The 21,266-nt window shown below is 33.9% G+C and overlaps 1 protein-coding gene across 3 annotated transcripts in view; it reads left to right on the forward strand.

The window, feature by feature from the left end:
- The window catches only part of BANK1 (B cell scaffold protein with ankyrin repeats 1), a 340,362-nt gene that overhangs the window by 25,790 nt on the left and 293,306 nt on the right, over positions 1 to 21,266 (forward strand). For all 3 annotated transcript variants that reach the window (XR_005215918.1, XR_005215919.1, XM_037830343.1), the window contains exon 2: positions 9,419 to 9,817. Coding sequence is in view for 1 of the 3 variants with exons in the window: in XM_037830343.1 (XP_037686271.1) it covers positions 9,419 to 9,817 (399 nt within the window). In the remaining 2 variants the exon portion in view is untranslated. The remainder of the gene's footprint in view (positions 1 to 9,418; positions 9,818 to 21,266) is intronic.

The raw sequence follows: 21,266 nt of genomic DNA on the forward strand, positions 1-21,266 counted from the left end.
AGGTGCAAAATCTATGTTTATTGTAGCACAGTATATAATATAACTTGTATGATCAGTTTATTCAAACAACATAATTACATGGAACGTTGAATAAGGAGTGAAATCTCATTGGTTTGTATAGGTTAGTGTGAAACCCCAATACATCCCAGAGTAATTTGGGTAGAGAATAAAAATGTACTTGCAAAGTCCCCTTGAGGGACTGGGGGGAAATGTGGGAATATTAGATTTCCCCACCTGGGGAATTAATGATATTCTCACAAGCATTGGGGACTACCAATTTAGAAGGCCTAGCCCTTGATCTTGGGGCTTGCCCTTATGAATTTTGTTACTGCAAAGGAGAGACTAAGCCTACTTAAAATTGTGCCCAAGAGTCACGCCAAGAGAACTTCCTTTGTTGCTCAGATGTGGCCTCTCTCTCTAAGCCAACACTGCAAGTAAACTCACTGCCCTCCCCTCTACATGAGACATGACTCCCAGGGGTGTAAATCTCCCTAGCAACATGGGACATAACTCCTGGGGATGACTTGGTCCTCGCATCATCGGATTGAGAAAGCGTTCTTGACTAAAATGGGGAAGAGAAATGAAACAGCATAAAGTTTCAGTGCCTGACAGATCTCAAATAGAGTCAAGAGTTCATTCTGGAAGTTATTCTTATGCATTGCATAGATATCCCTTTTTAGTTTTTAGTGTATTGGAATAGCTAGAAGGAAATAACTGAAACTGTTGAACCTCATCCCAGTAGCCTTTATTCTTTAAGACAATTGTATAACTATATAACTTACATTGTGTGACTGTGTGATTGTGAAAACTTTGTGGTTGCCACTTCCTTTATCCAGTGTATGGACAGATGAGTAGAAAAATGAGAACAAAAAGTAAATGAATAATAGGGAGGGATGGGGTGTATGGGATGTTTGGGGTCTTCTTTTTACTTTAACTTTTAGTCTTATTCTTTTTAGTGTGTGGCAATGAAAATGTTCAAAAATTGATTATGGTTATGAATGCACAACTATATAAGGGTACTGTGAACATTTGATTGTACACCATTGATGATTGTATGGTATATGAATATATCTCAATAAAATTGAATTAAAAATTTTTAAGTAAAAAAAATAATAAGAAGTGTTGGTAGGATGGGAGAAATAAGAAAACTCACTCTTTTGTTCTTAGAAATATAAAATGATGCAACCACTGTGGAAAATATTTTGGCAATTCCTCAAAAAGTTAAACATAAAATTACCATATAACCCCGCAATCTCACTACTAGGTATATACTCCAAAGTATTGAAAGCAGAGACTCAGGCATATGTTTGTACACCAGTATTCATTACATTATTATTCACAACAGCCAAAGGTGGAAGCAATCTTTATGTCCACCAACAGATGAATGGATAAACAAAATGTGGAGTATCCATAAAATGGAATATTATTTGTCTGTAAAAAGGATGAAGTTATGATGCATGCTACAGCATGGTGAATCTTTAAGACATCATGTTGAGTGAAATGAGTCACACACAAAAAGATAAATATTGTATGAAGTCTAATATTTGAAATACCAAGAATAAGAAAATTCATAGACAGCAGAAAAGTGGTTACCTGGTTGTAGGGAGGGGGCAATGGGGAGTTATTGCTAAATGGGTATGAGTTTTGGTTTAGGATGATGAAAATAGTCTGGAAATAATAGTGAAAGTTACACAGTATTGTCAATGTGCTTAATATGAAAGGATTGTCCATTTATAATGATTAAAATGGTCTTTATGTTACATATATTTTATCACAGTTAAAATAAATTAATGATTTTTTTTAAAAGAGACTGTGTGAGTTGGTAATACTACCATATTTAATTGATTCTGACACTTGCTTTGTATAAAAATGATTTTTTGTTGGGCCTTCTTCACCACAGCTGAAAAACATAATCCTAAAATATGTTGGTACCCTCTTGTATTTGAAAAATAGAACTAAGTTAAATAAGATATTTATAGAGATTTCCCCTAAAGAAGATTCTGGGAAATGACCTTGAGTGCAGATAATTTATTGAGCAGATGAGCCCTGGAAGCACTATTGATAGAAGGGGGAATGTGAGACAAAAAAGGTGGAAAAGCCAATAGAGTGTGTATTAGTAAGCTGAATAAAGCCTTGGGCCAGTACAATTCAAGCCTACTGGGGACCTTCTGATTACCATGTAGAACAGACTTCAGAGTTGCCCCCTGAAGGATGGGGAAGTCGAGTTATTTAGACATTTGCTTCCATTCATCACTGGCTGAATGCAACTCTCTGCACTAAATCCCTACTTTGGAGCTGCCTGGTGCACAGGCTGAGCCTGCTTCCACAGCACCTGAGAAAGTCCTCAGGCAGCAATGCAGGGTGAAGTAGTCAGTGTGCTTAGTAAGTGACCACCCAGCTGTAGCTGGTGGGCCAGGGAGATGCAAGATGTGCATCAGCAGCATCTGCTACACAGATTATATATATATATATATACACACACACACATACATATATATATGAAAGGTACAGGAAACAATCAATGCTTTTTGACACTATGAATAAATGAAATTAACCAACTTTCCTAGAGGAGAATTGTGACTTATAGTGTGACTTCGCTACCCTAATACCTTTGGAAAATAGCCAGTTTTGTTCCCTGTCGTATTAGAAATAACACTATAAAGTTAGAGTATAAAGCCAATTCAGTTACACTTACTATATAATTTCAGTAATGATATGTTTGTGTGTGTATATGATTCTATCAAAATTGATGTTCATGTTATCATTACTGAATCCATAATGGCTATAACTCATTTCTTTGTAATTTTCTGCTTTTATTCTGCACTTTGGTTATCTGTTAGAGAAATATAATATTGAAAAGATGCATCATGCAATCTTTCTCTATTATGCACAGTCAAAACATGGATAAGAGCCTGGATCTTATTCAAAAATAAGAAAATTTGCCATCTCATGCTGTGCATATGTAAAAGGAAGGATTTTGATCTATGATTAGTCTCATTGTTTTGCTAATATGTAGTATAATCTGTTTTCTGTGTGAAAGCAATTATAGGTATAAATTGTTTATACAAATTTTCTTCAATTTAAGCATTTATTATACTATTTTGTGAGATAAATCAATAATTAATGCATTTTTATTGAATCTGAAATACTTTACAATAAATTTATAAAAATTAACATGGCTCTATTTTGTTCCTGCAAAACCATTGGATAATGCTGTCATTTACTTTATGTTTCTAGACTGGAGATTTACATTTTAAATAATTTACTCACAGACTCTAATTGCATCTTCAGTAGTAATTTCCCTTTATTGTGATGAAGTTTTCCAGGAATGAAAATTTTGTATTTCTATATTTCAGGTTCATCATTTATTGCTTCATTTCCCAGCCTATAAAAGTTGTCTATCTTAATGACAATAACCCTCTTTAAATGTGGGGAATAATGTGGGCATTCTTGATTTAGGATTGATTTAATTCAACTGTATAAAACATGAAGTGCACTGCAAGGCCACTAATCTCCTATTGGACTTCATAAATAACTATTGTTGGGTCAAAAGCCTAGATATTTCTCAAGTATGAGCTTCTATTTTCTAGGACAAGGAAAAAGACAACCATGGCTATTAAAAAAGCTTTTATTAATTGTTTTGTTTCAACTCAACATGGTTTCATAGGGACAGAATGTATGACAGCATAAAGATCAATTACTATCTTTGTGGCCCTGGTAAGTTACTTAACTTCTCTGAGGCTCAGCATAATCATCAGTACAATAAGAATATAGTTTTATGAGGATTTCATGAAGACTAAATGAGGTAATGCTGGTAAAGTTCTTAGGAACATGCGTGGCACATTGCAAGTCTCAGTAGATGATAATTGAAAATATTAAACCAGTAAAATAAAATACTGAAATGATTTCACCCATAGAGAAGAATGGAATGACAGTTAATGCTAATCCTCAGGTTAGGAAATTGTCTTACAGAAGTATATTTACTTACTGGTATTCTACTACAAATTTTAAAAGAAGGTAATGAACATGTTCTAAAATGATTGTGGTGATGAATGTACAACTATGTGAGGATACTGTGAGCCACTGATTGTATACTTTGGGTGGGTTGTATGGTGTGTGAATATATCTCAATAAAATTGCATTTAAAAAAAAAGAAGGCTCAATTTTCAACTTAAGACAAAATGGCCACAGAGTATTGAGAAAGACTGATTGTATAGTTTTCTTGGAAAGTTTTGAAAGTCAGTCTGTGATTATTTCTAGAAGTATACCATACAATTGTCAGTCCAGTATGATACCCAACCAATATAACATAGGAGTATTCATTCTGTACTGTAATATGTCCTCATAGCTTATTCTATAGTTTTATTGGCTTTAATTTTACAGTCAAGAAGTTCTTTAAGTTCTTCCTAGACAACCATAGTTTTGGAATGCGTTCTTTTTCCTTGCGAGGAAACCAGTCTCTCAGTAAGCCTTCACATACTTCCATACTTAAGATGACCTCATAGGCTGCTTAGTATTGACAAATCTAGCCCATGGCACTACAGAGAAATCTATATTCATCTCTTAAATAATGTAATTGTGTCCTCCGCTGTTAGGATTTAAAAGTGCAGGCTCCTGAGACAGACTGCCTGCTTTGGAATTCTGACTCTAATACCACTTCAGTGTTTCCATCTGTAAAATGGAAATAACATTAATACATATTTAACAGGATAATTTTGAGAAGTAAATGAGGTAACATATGCAAAACTCTTGGAGACCGAATTTATTTTAAGCACTTGATTATTTTAATTATTATTAATTTAATTTACTCCAATTGTTTTTTAACTGTTTGATAGCTTACTTCACTTTGGCTAACCGTAATATAAAAAAAGCCCTCCGTATTCTGTGCCTTAAACATAAAAATATTGAATTATGGCACTGTGTTTGTGTTTGATTAACAGTGTTTATTTAGCATCCAGGCTGGGTGATACACTACACAGAGAATAGCAGAACCATACTGATGATTCATACATAACTTGTGTATGATTGCCGTATGGTTTCTTCCAGATGTTTTTCACAAGCTGTATATATAAATATAAAAACATTTGTTGAATATCTGTTCAAGAAATTGCGCTAGGCATTGCAAAGGAATCAAAGACTTGAAAGATAAAACATCTGTACATGGAGATATTATTTTTATCGTGAGAAAAGAGATATATGTGAACTTCATAGTACGATAAAAATACAGAAGCTCTCAAAATCACTATGATATTAATTGATCTATCAGTGGTATAGAAAACTCATGCTCTATATCCAGAGAAGAAGAAAGAGAACTGTGTATTAAAAGTTTTGGTGATTTGTTCTTTGTGTTCATGATGATGTCTTACAAATTGTTTTTAAGGATGGTGCATCAGTCAGGGTTCTCCAGAGAAACAGAATCAACATGTTATAAGTATGTATGTATGCATGCATATATTTATAATAAGAAATTGGTTCATGCAGTTGTGGTGGGAGAAGGAGGGCTGGCAAGTATGAATTTGTAGTGTAGGCTGGAAGCTGGAAATTCCAGTGTGAGTGATGTTGAATTCTTGAGTTGGAATTCCTTAAGCTGGAAACTCAGGAAGAGGTGGGGGGTATAGCCTTGAAATAGACTTCCTTCTGATCCCTGGAACCCTCAGTCCTTGTTGTTAAGACCTCCAACTAATTGGGGCTATCCTACCCGCCTTATGGTGGGTAATCTCCTTTACTTGAGGTCAACTGATGCTAATCCCATCTGTGAAATACCTCCACAGACACAATTATGCCAGGGTTCAACCCAACAACCGTACATGATAACCCAGCCAAACTGACACATGTGGTTACTTTACTGTTTTTTAAAACAGTACAAGTTTACTATGAAACTATAAGCAATATGAAAGCATGAAAAAGGGCCACATATCTCTCAAAGTACTATCTGCCACAAACAACTAGTGTTAAAAATTATGGGATTATTTTGAGGGTAATCATTTAATTAAAAATAAGATCATGCTCTAAATGCTATTTTTAGATAAAAATAATATTGAAGCATGTATGAACTTCAGATAAAAATTTCTTCACCTCACTTTCTGAATTGTTTATGATTGTTTAGGGGAAAGTGATGATACAAATATTGAGAGAATGAGGTAATGTTTAAAAATTCATATTTCAAATTTAGGCTGTATGGAAGAGTAAATTCTATAAAAGACGAGGTTAGTAATTTACATTTTCTTCTTCCCTATTGCTTAACTTTTCAGTTCTATAATTACTTTTATTTCATCAAGCTTTTTAACATTTGCATTTTGTAGTTCAGTGATAATCCCTCAGTACTTAGTCTATGTCCTATAGGCACATGTATTCAAATACTACCTGTCTTTTCCCAAAATTTTTTACAGTTCTTATTTCCTTTACTTTTGTTATTATATTTGCTGGTTGAATTTTTTTAATATAAGTTTTGATCAAAGTTATCTCTATTATAGAATAGTGATAAAATATCTATAATGAAAACCAGCAGCCCTCTGCTCTTCCCTTCCCACACCACATTCCACTCCCCATAAAAACCACTTTTAATTTTCCAAATGTTTCTTTTTTTGTTCTAATCCATATTTTAAAATATATATTTATACTGCTATTCCTTAATTTGCTAATTTTAGCTACTACCTATTGGTTCCATATAAGATGTTAGAGAAGGATCTTAATCCACCTGACATTTCCCTTATTTTCTATTATACTTAAATTGCAACTTTTAGTTAAATCATTGATTAATCAGTTTTGATATTATTATGATTATACATACTTTGTCTTATCCACATAGTCTGCTTTTTTCTTGTTTGTTTTGCTTTTCTGGAATTAATATTTACTTCATGTTAATTTTACTTGCCAAAGAATATAATGTATCTATCTTTAATTTTTTTCAAATTGTCCTACCAGAATTGTCAAATCTCTATTATTAATTAACATATCCCTAATTTTTAAATCTATGAGATACTCTTACAATTGCTTTATTTGTTTCCAGTAGATTTCCCTACCAAAATACTGTAACTCCCTGCTGGTCCTAGGACTTTCAACAGCTGTTATTCTAGAATTTTATTTTGATACTTTACTTTTAATTTATTTTTTATTGAAGTATAACTTATACCATCTAAGATACACAAATCAATAAATTTTATAAGTGTATAGATTTACATAGCCACCACCCAGATCAAGATATAGAGCATTCCCAGAACCCTAGTAGGCTCACTTGTGCTGGCTTTCTTTCAATAATCCTACCCTCACGTATAACCACTATTCTGATTTTTATCACCATGGATCAGTTGTTTTTCTTTTTCTGAACTTTTTATAAATAAAGTCATACAGTATACACTCTTTTGTGTCTTGTTTCTTTCACTATCCTTGTTGTTACATGTAGCAGTAATCATTCTTTTTCAGTGCTGTGCAATATTCTATAAAATTATTTTTGTAAGAAATTTCTCATAATTCTTCATTATAATCTGGCCTTGAAATTGCTCTGAAGAAATCTAAGACCAACATAATATTTTTCTCCTTGTAGGTGACTTGCTTTTCCTTCCTAGATATATTAAGAACTTTTATAATTACCACTAAACCAAGAGAAATTTAATCAAGATATGTTTTCTCTCAAAACTTTTCCTGGAACATAACTATGCTCCATTGATGCTTAGAGCTGGTTCCTTTTGCTTTATTTCAGGGATTTTTAAAATTACATTTTAAAATACTTCAATGTGACTTTTGTTTTTTCTACTTCAAGTTTTTGGATTATCCTTATATTGAATCTTCTATTTTTTAAATCTCTTCTCTCTATATATTGTATTCTCCCCAATTGCTTTAGCCTGTTTCTATTTTATTTACTATGAAAATATCAAGTTTTTCTTTTAAGCTGGAAATTAAAATATTATCTGTGTCTAATTCAGTTGCTTATTTTTCTAATTTATTTATTACCTTAGTAATGGTATTGTTGGGATCTCAGTTTGTCTCATTGCATTATCCTCCTCCACATTATTTTTTTTAATGAAAATACCTTGTGTTTGAACTCTGGTTTTATTTAATTTTTTTTTTTTTTTTTTTAAATGCTATAAAGGACTTTTATGGAGAGTTTTTCTTCCTTTCTAATGACTCCCACTAGATTTTTGCATGCCATGTTACTTTCTCTATTATTATTATTATTGTTGTTGTTGATATTATTTGTCTTAGTTTTTTCCCCCATAATTACCAATTAGTTATCTTTTTTTCTTGTTCATCTTTCTCTTAGTTCTGTTTAGACTTTTACTTGCTTAATACAGTGTGGGAAAATTATCCTTTTAATTCCCTTTTCTATTTTATTTGGGTTTTTAAAATTTTTCCTTCAAACTATGGTTTCAGAGACAGAATCCATGTTCTAATTGATTTTCCATGGCCTCACAGAAAAGGGGAGGAGAAGGAACATCTGCCTGTGTGAAGCTCCTCGAGCTTGAGATGCTGGGTTGTAGTCTCCAATGAAACCCTACTATTGTTCTCTGCAAGGCCCTTCTCCTCTATCACAGATACGGTTGAATTCTGTGGGATTTGGCTGGTTTTCCAAACTCAGCTTTGAACACTGCCATGTAGAGGGTCCTGACAGACTTTCCTCCTTCTGCAGTCACCCTGTTACCAGTTTCCTGGGGAGAAAGAGACCCACAAGTGCCTTGAGGTTTTTGGAGACAAAAGTTTGTCTCTGGGATTGGAGATAGATTTAGTATGGGTACTGCTCCAACACTTTTCTCTTTGTTTCCCTGGATTCAGATTTTTAGTTGATGACATGAGATAGTACCCTGTGTTTTGGTTTCTGCTATTGAATTTTTTGCTTTCCTTTTTTAAAAAACATTATCTTTCTTTGTTGTGTTGGGTATCCAGGGATGGAAATTCTGTGCTATGGCCTTATTTCCCCATCTCTTCCTGGAAGTAAAATTTTAAAGTTCTTCATGAACATCCTCATTTCTTCCCAAAATTATCACAATCATTTGAAAGGGCTTCAAAAATTTTTTTTCCAACCTTAATTTAGCAGAAGAAGAAGCAATGGCTTAACTGAATTAATAGCATAATCTAGGCATTGGTGGCAGATCTGTGCCTGGGAGCTTCATTCCCTTAAAGTATACTTTCCAGTCTAATGGGAGATCTTTCATTTATTCCTGTTGAACACCGTCAATTCACATTTGTATAAGATGAGTATAGTGTAGACTTACAGAAGGCACAAACTATGTTATAAATTAAAGATTATTTTAAATTCTGTATTATTATAATGTGGTAATATTAACTGGATTATTGGTCTCTGGTAGAAGCAAATTAATATATCTCCTAAAGAGTTTATCAGACTCTTATTATTAAGACATAATAATATAACCATAACATTCCAACTATAAGAAAATTAATGCATTATTTTCCTCTTCCACAGAAAACACAAGAGACATTCTGGTGATCTATGAAGAAGATGCTAAGGAATGGGCTCTGTACTTGAAGGAAGTTTTTTTGCATGTTGTGGAAAGGGAAGCAATCCTGTTGTATCGCTTGGAGAATTCCTCTCTTCGACATTTGGAATTGCTGAGTTTAAACACTTACAAATGTAAACTTTTAATATTATCAAATAGTCTGCTTAAAGACCTAACTGCAAAGAAGTGTCAGTTTCTGGAAAACATACTTTATTCAACAGAAAGTGTGGTTACTCTACTTTGTGGGGTGAAGAGTTCAGATCAGCTCTATAAATTATTAAATATCTCTGGAGGCAAATTGGAGATCTCAACTGAGCAGGAGCCAGAAGACTACATCTCTGTAATCAAGAGTGTCATATTCAGAGGTAGTATTGCCAAATCTTCATTATTTGTTTATCTTCTTGTTTCTTTTTTATAATTAAAAAATCAGAAGTTTTTTTGTTATTCAAAGAATGAATAATACTCTGATGTTAGGATAAAAAGAAGAAAAATGAAAGCCAAATTTATTTCAGAATATACTTTCCACCAAATTTATCAAGGGCCTTAATTTTTAGCTATCTTCCAGTCAAGGCTTATCAGTTGTTCTAAAAATGTTTTATGAAATTATTCCTTAGGACAGCCTGTATGATACCATGGTGGAACAAGAATGAATACTATGCCACTATATGCCAGTTTTGTTCTGAGAAGCTTGTTTCTTACTCAGCTAGTGAGGTTCGAGTCAACATTATATAGCCTAGTATTATTGTTGATCGCTAGCTGTCCCAAGGTTTGAAGGTTTGGATTGTTACAGAATTTCTGTTTTATCCGTAATTGTTCATCTGTTACTGTGGTGTGAAATACAGTTATTTTTATTCAGTTTGAACAGCAAATTTAATTTTGAGTATATATAATCATTACATTAAACAGCAGAACACAGGATTGGTAATTAGAATATCCAATCCCATGTAAAAGTCAAAACTCCGAAGTTTATTAATGCTAAAGCTTCTCCCTCCCCAGCTCTATTTTGCTGCATCCTTGGCATGGAAGGGGCAGTGGTCAGCTGCTTCTCTAGTTTTCTCAACTTGCATTTCACCTTCAACCCCCAGTCTTCCTGCTCTGGTTTCATCCCCTACAGGAAAGGGGTGGGGATATTTTAATTTGGTCATATCAGTTATTGAGAAGTAGATCTTTTTTGGGGGGGAGGGAAGAGTCTCTTTCTGGGTTCTTTGGAGACATCCTCACTAATGTGTAGTTCCTTAAAGTGAATATTTCCTCTCTTCTTAGGTGGCCAACCAGATAAAGATGCTTACTGTTAGATACTGTAAGACCACTCATGGGTCTCTCTTAGTCAAAATCACACCAAGAGATCTCTCAGCTGGCCCTTTCTCCTACCTGGCCCACATTTGTCTGTAAAAAATTTCATCTTTTGCCATGACAAACTCTGGGCATAAAAGCCATTCACCACCACCTACCCTCAGAACAGCAGTACAGCCAGCACTGTCTCTTGTCTTTAGCCATTTCCAAATATGGATCTAGCATGAGCCTTGATGTTTTATAAATCCAGGAAACACATATCAGCACCAAATGGTTTGCTGGAAGCCAATCTCACTACGCTTTAAGAAAGGGTAACAATCCCTACTCTTCCCCCATGGGGGAGGTGGAGGACATGTGAGACTCACAGCACATCAGCACTTCTCTTTAAAGTAATCCTTCCCTTTGTTCTAGTATCCCAACCTGTTCAAAGTCAACCCTTGTGTAAGACTTGTTTTAATTTTCTATTGCTGCATAACAAGTTATTCCAAAATTTAGCAACTTAAAACAATGGGTAATTAGTATATTGCAGTTTCTGTGGTTTGGGAATCCAGGAGTGGTTTAGCTGGGTGTCGGGTCTCTCATGAGGCTGCACTCAAGCTGTCCTGGGCTGCACGCACCTGAAGGTTCCACTGGGGAAGGATGTGCTTTCAAGGGGGTGTGCTCAGTTTCTGGGTAAGTTCAATAGTTATTGGTTTTTAAATCATATATTGGTTGGCTGAAGTTTACCTCTAATAGATTCCTGAGGAAGGTCTGTCTCTTGGAAACAATGTTTCTGAATTCCTGCCTCTTCAAAAGTGTCCATCTCTTACCTTGACTGAGGACAGTATTGCTCTTGGCCTTCCTACTAGCATTGAGCACTAATGAAAGAATTTGGAAAATTGTGAAACTGGTCTGATAGTTTTCTCTTGTAAGTGACTTGATCTCTTTACTGCCTGACTAAAAGGTTCTTCATTTATATTGACATCCTGTGACTTTGCTAGGATGTTATCCTAGAGGTTACTATTGTGGATCGTTTTGCCCAAGGACATATGTTTTCTCCCAAAACATAGATTCAAATCTTCTTTTATTTTAGCAACAATGCCTTGAATTATATCTTTAGGTATTTGCTTTGATTAATGTGCCACCCTCCCCCAGTGATTCCTTTACACATATGTTGGATTTCTTTTGACTGTCTTACATTCTATAATTTCTCTCCAATCCTTTTTGATTCTTTATTAATTTCCAACTTACTTTGTCAGTTTTATCCCTTCAATCCTTGCTACCTCACTGTGCTTCCAGTAGTTCTTCCGTTGTTGTCCTTCCAATTTCTCCATTTTTATAGTGCTTTTATTTTTATTCCCATATGCCTTTTGATCACTTGAAGTTTATGATTCATTTCTTGTCTTTCTACCTCTCCCTGACACCTTGCATTTTTGCACTGTACAATTGCTTCAAAGAGGTGGTTGCTGTTCATTATGCTTTCTAAATTCATGGTGAAATGTATGGTATAATTTTCAACTTCTTTTATGGCATCATGATTTTAGTTGTGTTCCTCATATGCCATTGGGTATCCCCCCCCCCCCCCTGCCGTGCTGGTTTACTCTTCCTTTGTGTCACGGACCAACCAAAGTGTGTCTCTCTAAATCGAACCAATGGAAAGAGGCTATTTGAGAGTTCTGTTTTTTGTTCTGTTCTGTTTTTCTTTCCCCGCAGTGAGAAAACTTTTCTTCTTTGCTTTCACAGATATAGACTGCTTCTAATAAATATGTCTTATCTCTATATTTCCTCATTTAGCCCCACTTTTTGTGGAACCAAACTTCTTCCACAAATGCTTCTCTCTCAAATTGCTTCATTGTGTCTGCAGTTAAAACAAGGAGTACGCCCCTAGACCTAGAGGAATGTATGTTTGTTAGTTCTTTTTGAAATTTGCTGCTTCTGGATTATTTCTGCAAGGTTTCTTTTCTCTGCTTTCTCCTGCACACTCTTCTGCTGAATTGGTGCTGCTTTTGAAACTATTCCATTGATCTGAGGGTCTGGGATTTCACTGTTTCCTATTTTTACTAAGGGTTTTTGCATAATTGTTTCTCATTCTCTGGGTTATGGGGTGATTTCCAGGAATAAAAAGGAGAAATTTCAACTGTGCTCAACGATTTTCAAACTAGAAACTCTCAGAGTTCCTTTTTTCTTTAATATTCCCTAAGTACATTGAACTGTTTGGTTAAAAGGGAAAACAGTTGGAAAATTCTGGGAAAAAAATGACAAGAAAATGCATATGAAATACAGGTAGTTCTATATGTATTTTCTCCCACAATATACAGGACCACTAAAAATTGATAGCAAAATTTTAAGTGGTTCTTCCCATACCTATCTTTGCTATTTCATCTGAAGAACTCAAATAGTTTCAGTCATTTAAATTATGATGTCACTATTATGTTTCAAAAATTGGAGAATATCTTTTGGTTGTTTTTATGGTTTTTGTTTTATGAAGATTATCTTTAGTTGGTTATGACAGTGGGATCTGTTACATCTTCAAATTATATTCCCATCTATATTTGATAGGAGAAAAGTTTATACTTTACAGACAAAATAGTACCAATTTGAGAATGCTAGTAGCTCTCATCTTCCCACATTCAAATGGTGGACTCTGATTTTTTAGAGTAACTAAAATGTACTAAAATGGAAAATATAATAGTGCTGCATGGAAAAGGTGTTCAAAGCTGATAAATATATCTCAGTTATCACAGTACAACCAGATTGTAGACTTATAAGCAATTTCCAAATCATGCATAAAATGATTTTATTTATGAATTGAGTCCCTTAACAAAATTGATACTAGTTTCTGTGGTCCAGCAGAAATCTGCATTAATGCATTTGTTTTAATAAACAGATTAAGTAATCAGCAAAACCTTTTTCTGTTTCATATTGCCATTCATGTTGAACACGTAAAGCTTATTATTAAAAATTGGAAATAGTGTAAAATGAGTAAAATAAAAGGAAAGATATGAAATTCAATTTTTACTATCCTTTTTCTACCTTCCCCCATCCCCTAGACAAATTATGCCAAGAATAAAGGACATGTGTTGAGAAACATATGATAAAGAGAATAATGAAAATGCCAGAAAAGTAATAGATATAAATGCTCTAATATATTCATAAGACAAAGGAAAATCATAGGAAATTTTATAAAACTTAATGAAAGAGAACGATGTTTTATAATTCATCAAGGCTCCTGAGAAAGTTTTTAATATTAAAAAATAGATGAGAAAATATAAAGCAGTATGTGTTTAATCAAGTGTTTTATTTCCTTTTAAGAAACTAAAAATTTAATTTTACAATTCCTTTATTTCTAAAATTAAGAATAATACAAATCCACATGTGTTTTCCATCTTTCTGTATGTTGTAGATCGTATTTCTTCCCTTCCTTATTTTCTATTTATTTTTGGTACTTTACCTAATTTTCCCATTCTAGATTTTCTGCCATATATAGGTTTAATACTTGTATTATTTATATATAATATAAATAATCTGATCTCACATTTATGTAAAATCCCCTAACGTTTCTGTACTTTAGCCCTTTCCCTTGTAAGCAAACAAAAAAAATGTTTACCAATTTCTATATTTATGGTATATCTACTTTTTCTTTCTTTCTCAGTCTTAGTTCTTTGCTCTTCCCATCTCTGCACCTTGGCCCTTGCAGACACCCTGGTTTGCTTCCAGTACTTACATTACCATCACCAACAGCTCCCTCCTTGGTTTATTTTCTTGTAATTTCTTCATTTGTTAAATGGTAGATAATGGTGGTGGGAAAGCTGCTAATTCCTCCATGAAGATCTTTAATTTTTAAATTTTGTTTTCAATTAACAAACCAAGGATTTAAAATCTTTATCTGTATTCAACCTAAAAGAAGAAACCTTAAATTCAGTATAGCAATCTAACAGTGGAGTTATTGGAAAAACAAAACAGAACAAAGAAAGAAAATCACCACAAACAAAACAACAAAAATAAACAATTCAGTATCATTTTTTTTGTTTCCCTACATCTTAGCTGAGTTATCTACTGTCCATATTTATAATGTCTAAGAAATAAAAAAAAAAGTAAGCACATACTAGTACTATGTCCCGATGTCTGTGTAGCTTTAAGAGGTTATGCATTTTGAAGGATGTAGCTCAATGCAGGCATTCTGAAGTTAGACCTAATTACACTGTGGTGGACGTCCGTGGAGCTTCCAGTTGTCTGTTTTATATGTAACAGTATAGCAATAGGGAAGGGGGGAAGGATTGGTCATCTGGCCTGAGAAGTTATTTTCACTTTGTATTGTTGTACATCATATTCTTTTCTTAGGCAATTTGAGTGCTTCAAAAATATTAGGAGTCAACCATTCATTTAAACAAGAAAATAAAAACCTCTCAGCAAATTAGGAATAGAAGGGGACCTCCTCAACTTAATAAAGAACATTTACTAGATGCTTTCCCCTAACATTGGGAACAAGGCAAGGATGGCCCACTTACCAGTCCTATTTAACATCATACTGGAAGCTCTAGCTAATGTATCAAGTCAGGAAAAGGAAATAAAAGGTATAAAGTTTGAGAAAGAAGAATTAAAACTGTCTTTGTTCTTAGATGATATAATTATCTAGTGGAAAATCTGATATAATCAACAAACAAAATTCCTGGAAGTAATGCATGATTATAGCATGGTCACAGGATACAAAGTTCATATACAGAAGTCAACTGCTTTCCTGTATTCTAGAAATCAACAACTAGTGTTTGCAGTCGGAAACACAACACCATTTACATAAGCACAAAAAAAAAAAAAAAAGGAAAAAAGAAAAGAAAAGAAAAAGAAAAAAAAGATCAGAGAATAAGAGAGAAAGAAATACTTAAGAACAAACAAACCTAACAAAATATGTACAAGATCTATATGAGGAACACTACAAAACTCTGATGCAATAAATCAAAGAAGATCCAAATAAATGGAAAACATTCCATGCTCATAGATAAGAATGCAAATAAAAATGATGGGAATGCAGAATGGTACTGCCATTTTGGAAAAACAGTTTGGCAGTTTCTTATGAAGCTAATCATAGGCTTAACTATATAATCCAGCAATCACGCTACTGGGCATTGACCCAAACGATTTGAGAACTATGTCCACACAAAAGCCTGCACACAAATGTTTATAGCAACTTTATTCATTATTGCCCAAACCTGGAAGTAGCCAAGATGTCCTTCAATAGGTGAATGGATAACCAAACTATGATACCTCCATACAATGGAGTATAATTCAGAGATAAAAAGAAATGAACTGTCAAGATATGAAAAGATGCAGAGGAAGCTTAGTTGCATATTATTCGGTGAAAGAAGCCAGTTTGAAAAAGCTGCATTTTGTATGATTCCAACTGTATTACCTTCTTCAAAAGGCAAAACTATAGGGACAGTAAAAGATTAGAGTTTGCCAGGAGTTTGGTATGGGGGGAGAGGGTTGAGCAGGGAGGGATGAATAGGCAGAGGACGGAGAATTTTTAGAGCAGTGAAACTATTCTGTAAGATACTGTAATGACAGATAAATGACATTATGCATTTGTCAAAACCCGTAGAACTGTACACAGAGTGAAGACTAATGTAAACTACAGACTTTAATGATAATGTATCAGTAGGTCCCCATCAATTGTAACAATTCAAGATGTTAACAGGAGAAACCATGTGGGATTAGGGAGCGGAGTTTATGGGAACACTACTTTCTGCAGAATTTTTCTGTAAACTTAAAACTGCTCTAAAAGTAAAATCCATTAAAAATTAGGAATCATCAACTTAAATTGAGTTGTTCCCTAAAATTTCCATTATATTCTGAATTTTCGTAGGAGAAGCTTTTTTTTTTCCTATTAAGCAAAGATTTATATTTACCCCAGATTTATATTTACCATTCTGAGCCCAGGGCAGTGGGTATAGCAGAGAGCTGGTGGAATTAATAGTTCCCATCTGATTTTATTGTTGTGATGCTTAAATAAATTATATATAAAGTACTTAGATGTGTTCCTGGCAAAGAATGTGTTCAATAAATATAACCTGGTAGTATTACTTTTCTTTCTATGCATATAAAGAAAACAAGGAAAGAGGAAGGAAGGAAGGAAAGTGGGAAGGAAGATAGGAAGGGGGGAAAGGAAGGGCAGGAGGAAGAAAAAAAAGAAGAGGGAAGATGGAAGGCAAACAGAAAGGCAAAAGGAAAGAAAGAAAGAGAGAGAGATTGAGATAGTGGGGAAGAGAAAGGGAGAGAGGGAGAGAAACCCTCTAGGATTGGAACTAGAATTCAGGATGTTACTGATTGGACAAAGCAGAGATCAGAGCAGAAAGTGGAAACCTAAGGTTGGGGATTGAATTGGGTCTATCACAAAAGCACGTTCAAGTTTTAATCCTCATCCCTGCGGGTATGAACCCATTTGTAAATAGTTTCTTTGAATATTTCAGGATGAGTCAGGATATGGATGAGAATCTCTTAGTGAATAGAATCTTCAAAGATCCTATTTAGATGAGGCTAGACTGAATCAGGGTGGGCTTTAATCCATACAACTATAGTCCTTATAAGCAAAGGAAATTTGGATGCAGTCATTCAGTAGAAGCCAGAAGTAGCCAGAGAATGAGACAGATCTTCATGGGACAGAGGCAGAGATGCAAGCCAAGAGACCCCAAAGATTGCTGGCAAGATACCACTGGACCACTACAGACTCCAGGAGAAAGCAAGTCCTGCCAATACCTTGATGTTGGATGTCCAGTCTCCAAAACCATGAGACAATAAACTTCCGTTTAAGCCAACCAGTGTATGGTATTTGTCAAGCAGCCCTGGAAAATTAAGACACCCAAGACTGGAAAGAGTATCAAGGAAAGAAGTGCCTCAGATAGCAAGTAGAGATTTAAAAATTCCAGAGATTAGAGTTCAGGAAGCAGAAAACAGGTGGGAATTGAGGAAGTTGGATGAAATAGAGAAAGAACTAATATAAGTCACCAACGCCTCACGACAAAGAACAGCTTCAATTCATGACTCACGATGTTCCATTTTCCTTTGCAGGCCCAGGCCAAGCAGCAGGGGGGGTCCTAGAGAGGACCCAGATCACTGAGAATACCTGCCGGGGGCAGAAAGGAAGAATTTGGGGGAAAATGAGGTTTCTGTTAATTTATAGATTAGATAACTGTTTTTATTTCCCACTGGCCAGATGTGATAAATATGGGCATATGGGTATGTATGTTCAAGGTAAACAGGAACGTCACTTTGTAGTGGTTCTAGTTGTTCAGTTTCACATTTTCCTAATTTGATGTTTTTAAGCATTCTCTAGTAAGGTATATGAATTAGAGCCACTCTTCCTAGTTTATTAAAGGTTCATAGGTTCTTTTAAAGTTTAAAGATTTTTTTTTTCTGAGAATAGGAGGAAATTACAAATGAATAAAATCTACTGTTGTTTCTTTAAGTAAAGAAGTCTGCCTGGAACAATCCAAACTTGCATAATAGCAAGAGTAATAACTATAGATCATCAGTCTCACTGTGTAGGCCTCTCTCCATCTGCATCAGGCTATTCAGAGTGGTGGTGTGGGGATGACTTGCCAAATCTTCAAATCAGTGGCTCTACCCCAGCCCTACTGAATCAAAATCTCTGGGTGTGTGTTGTGACAGAATAGGTAGCAGAGGTCTCTGGGGATAAGCATCTGAATTCTCCCGACGAAGCATTTGAATTGTCCCAACATGTGGCTCACATAACTAAAATGCAAGAATCCCTGACCTAGATCAATTGTCTCATGAGCAGAATTTTTATTAATGGATAATTAAGAACTGCTCAAAGAACTAGAAATAGTATTGTGCAATTTAAATCTGTTTCTTCCCTTTGTTTGAAAACTCTCAATTTTCTTTTTAACAAAAGGAACTTGTTTATGTTGATTTCATAAATGTGTATGCAATTATAATTCAGCTCATTGTTTTAGAAAATGATAATTACCCAGAAACATATTTACAGATCATTTTTCTAGTCCTGAAAGGGTATTTTGAAACACTAATCTTGTTTTACTTTAACTGTGAAGTACAGTATGCTTATATAGTAGGGTGTGTGTGTGCGCATTTTATAGAATGATTAAATAATCAACTTGTGAATTCACTGCTGCTTTAAGATATAGACATCACAGATTTTCTTGAAGCCCTTTGGGGACCTATCCCCATTGTATCCCCCTTTCTTCTCCTAAATAACCATCATTCTGAATGTTTCTTTATTCATTTTTTGCATTTGTTTATAGTTTTAATGCATTTGTATTTATCCCCCAAAATACATTGTCTGGGTATTGTTTGATTTTTAATTTACATTAATGGAGCCATATTGTATTTGTTCTTTTCTGACTTTCTTTCACCCAACATTATGATTGTGAGATTTATCAATATTGATGTGTATAGTTACAATTCATTTACTTTTATTGTCACATAGTTGGAAAATGCCACAATTTATCTATTCATTTTATTATCCACATAAATTGGGTTATTTATAGAATCTTTGTTTTTGTTTTATTTTATTTGTTGCACTTAGGAACTATGTTCCATGAGCATTCTTTGTACAAGTCTCTTGGTGCATAGGTGTTTGCATTTTGGGGGGGCTTATGTCCAGGAGGAGAATTGCTGGGTCAAGGATTTATGCATATAATTATTAATGAAAATTATTTTCCAAATGTAATTGTACCAATTTACTTAGGAAGTATATAAGCTCCACAGTGTGTCGCAGCATTTCCAATATTTGGTATCCTCAGAATTTTTAGTTTTTGCAAATTTACTGGATGTGAAAATATATTTCATTGTAGATCTAATTTGCATTTCCTTGATCACTAATGAGTGTTTTTGCATATATTCATCTATTTACATATTTCATATATGCAGTCTACAATTTCTTTCTTCTCTGAAATGCCTCCATGTCATTTATCCATTTTTATTTGGTTGATTTGTTTTTTAAAAAATGATTCACATCGAGTGATTGAGAATGCCTTTTTGACCAAAAGAGGGAAAAGAAAGGCAACAAAATAAGATTTCAGTGGCTAAGAGAATTCAAATAGAGTCAAAAGGCTGTCCTGGAGGTTACGCCTATGCAAGCTTCACCTAGAAATGCCAAATGGCTACAGTATGATCAGCCCAAGTCAACAGTAGTCCCAAAAACCTTAAAGAATACCCAGATCCCTATCTGAGACTCTGTAAAAGTTTCACTCACTAAGTTTATTCTTCAGAAACTTAAATCCTCCAGAGAGCTCCTATGCCAGCTAAGTCCCAAACGCCAGAGGCAATAGCCTCTTCAAGAACATCAACCAGATGTGTCCCCTTTTCTCATATTGTTGATACCCCTTTTCAACATGAACAAGTTAGGGTGGTCACTGTCTAGACATCCCTGAAGATTGGGAAAATGAATAAACTAGAGGAAGGGGTAGCAACAGACAAGATGGAATTTGACAATGGATTATGAATACTGAATCTCTATATAATTTCCTTTTTCTTAGTTGATAGGGTATTAGAATAGCTAGAAGGAAAAAGAAAAAACAAAAACAAACAAAAAATGATTTACAGGATATTTTTCACATATTTAGTTATATTTCAAAAATACCTTCTCAGAGTTTGCATTTTTAATTTCATTTTTAATAGTTTTGATGAAGAGAGACACTTAATATAGTCAAAGATATCAATATTTTTCTTTTAGGTTACTATTTATTATATCCTGTTTTAGAAATCCCTGCCTTCCTTAAGTCATATAGATACCTTCTAAATGTTTGAAATTTTTTACTTTCTCATTAAAGTATGAAATATATCTGGAATTAATTCTGGTGTAATATGAGGTTAGACTCAAATTATTGTTTCCATTGTGAATTACCTGTTTCTTGAATGTTTCCATTCAGTATATTAAAAATTTTGGGGACTATTCAGATTTTCTGAGTCATTTTTGTTATATTTTTCAAGGAATTTGTCTATTTCATTTATTTTCAAACTTATTGGCATAAGATTGTTTATAGCCCTTCAGTTTTTATATCTGCTTTATATGAAATTATGTCCCCTTCTAAGATTTCTAAGATCATTCACTTGTGCCTCTCTTTTTATACTTACTCTTCCCAGAAGTTTGACAAATGCATTAGTCCTTTCAAAGAACAACCTTTTGAATTTTTAAAAATACTTTCTATTATATTTTTTTATTTCAATTATTTTTGCTATTGTATTTAATATTTCTTTAATTCTACTTCCTTTGAATTTTTAAGGTGCTTAGATCTTGGGTACAAAGTCTTTTTCTTTTTCCTTTTCATAATAAGCATTTAAGGCTATATTTCTCTCTAAGTGCTTCTTTATACTCTACATGTTCTTATAACTCCTTTTGTAATTACTCAATTCCACATATTTTCTAATTTTATTTTGATTTATTCTATATTCTATATTTATTTTGATTTATTCTATAGAAGTTTTTTTCATATATGGAAGTCTGGTTTTTAATTTATCTTTTTGGCATTGATTTCTCAAGTTTGTTGCATGGTCAGAAAATGTAGTTTG

This window comes from Choloepus didactylus, chromosome 3, assembly GCF_015220235.1.
Source record: "Choloepus didactylus isolate mChoDid1 chromosome 3, mChoDid1.pri, whole genome shotgun sequence".
NCBI lineage: Eukaryota > Metazoa > Chordata > Mammalia > Pilosa > Megalonychidae > Choloepus > Choloepus didactylus.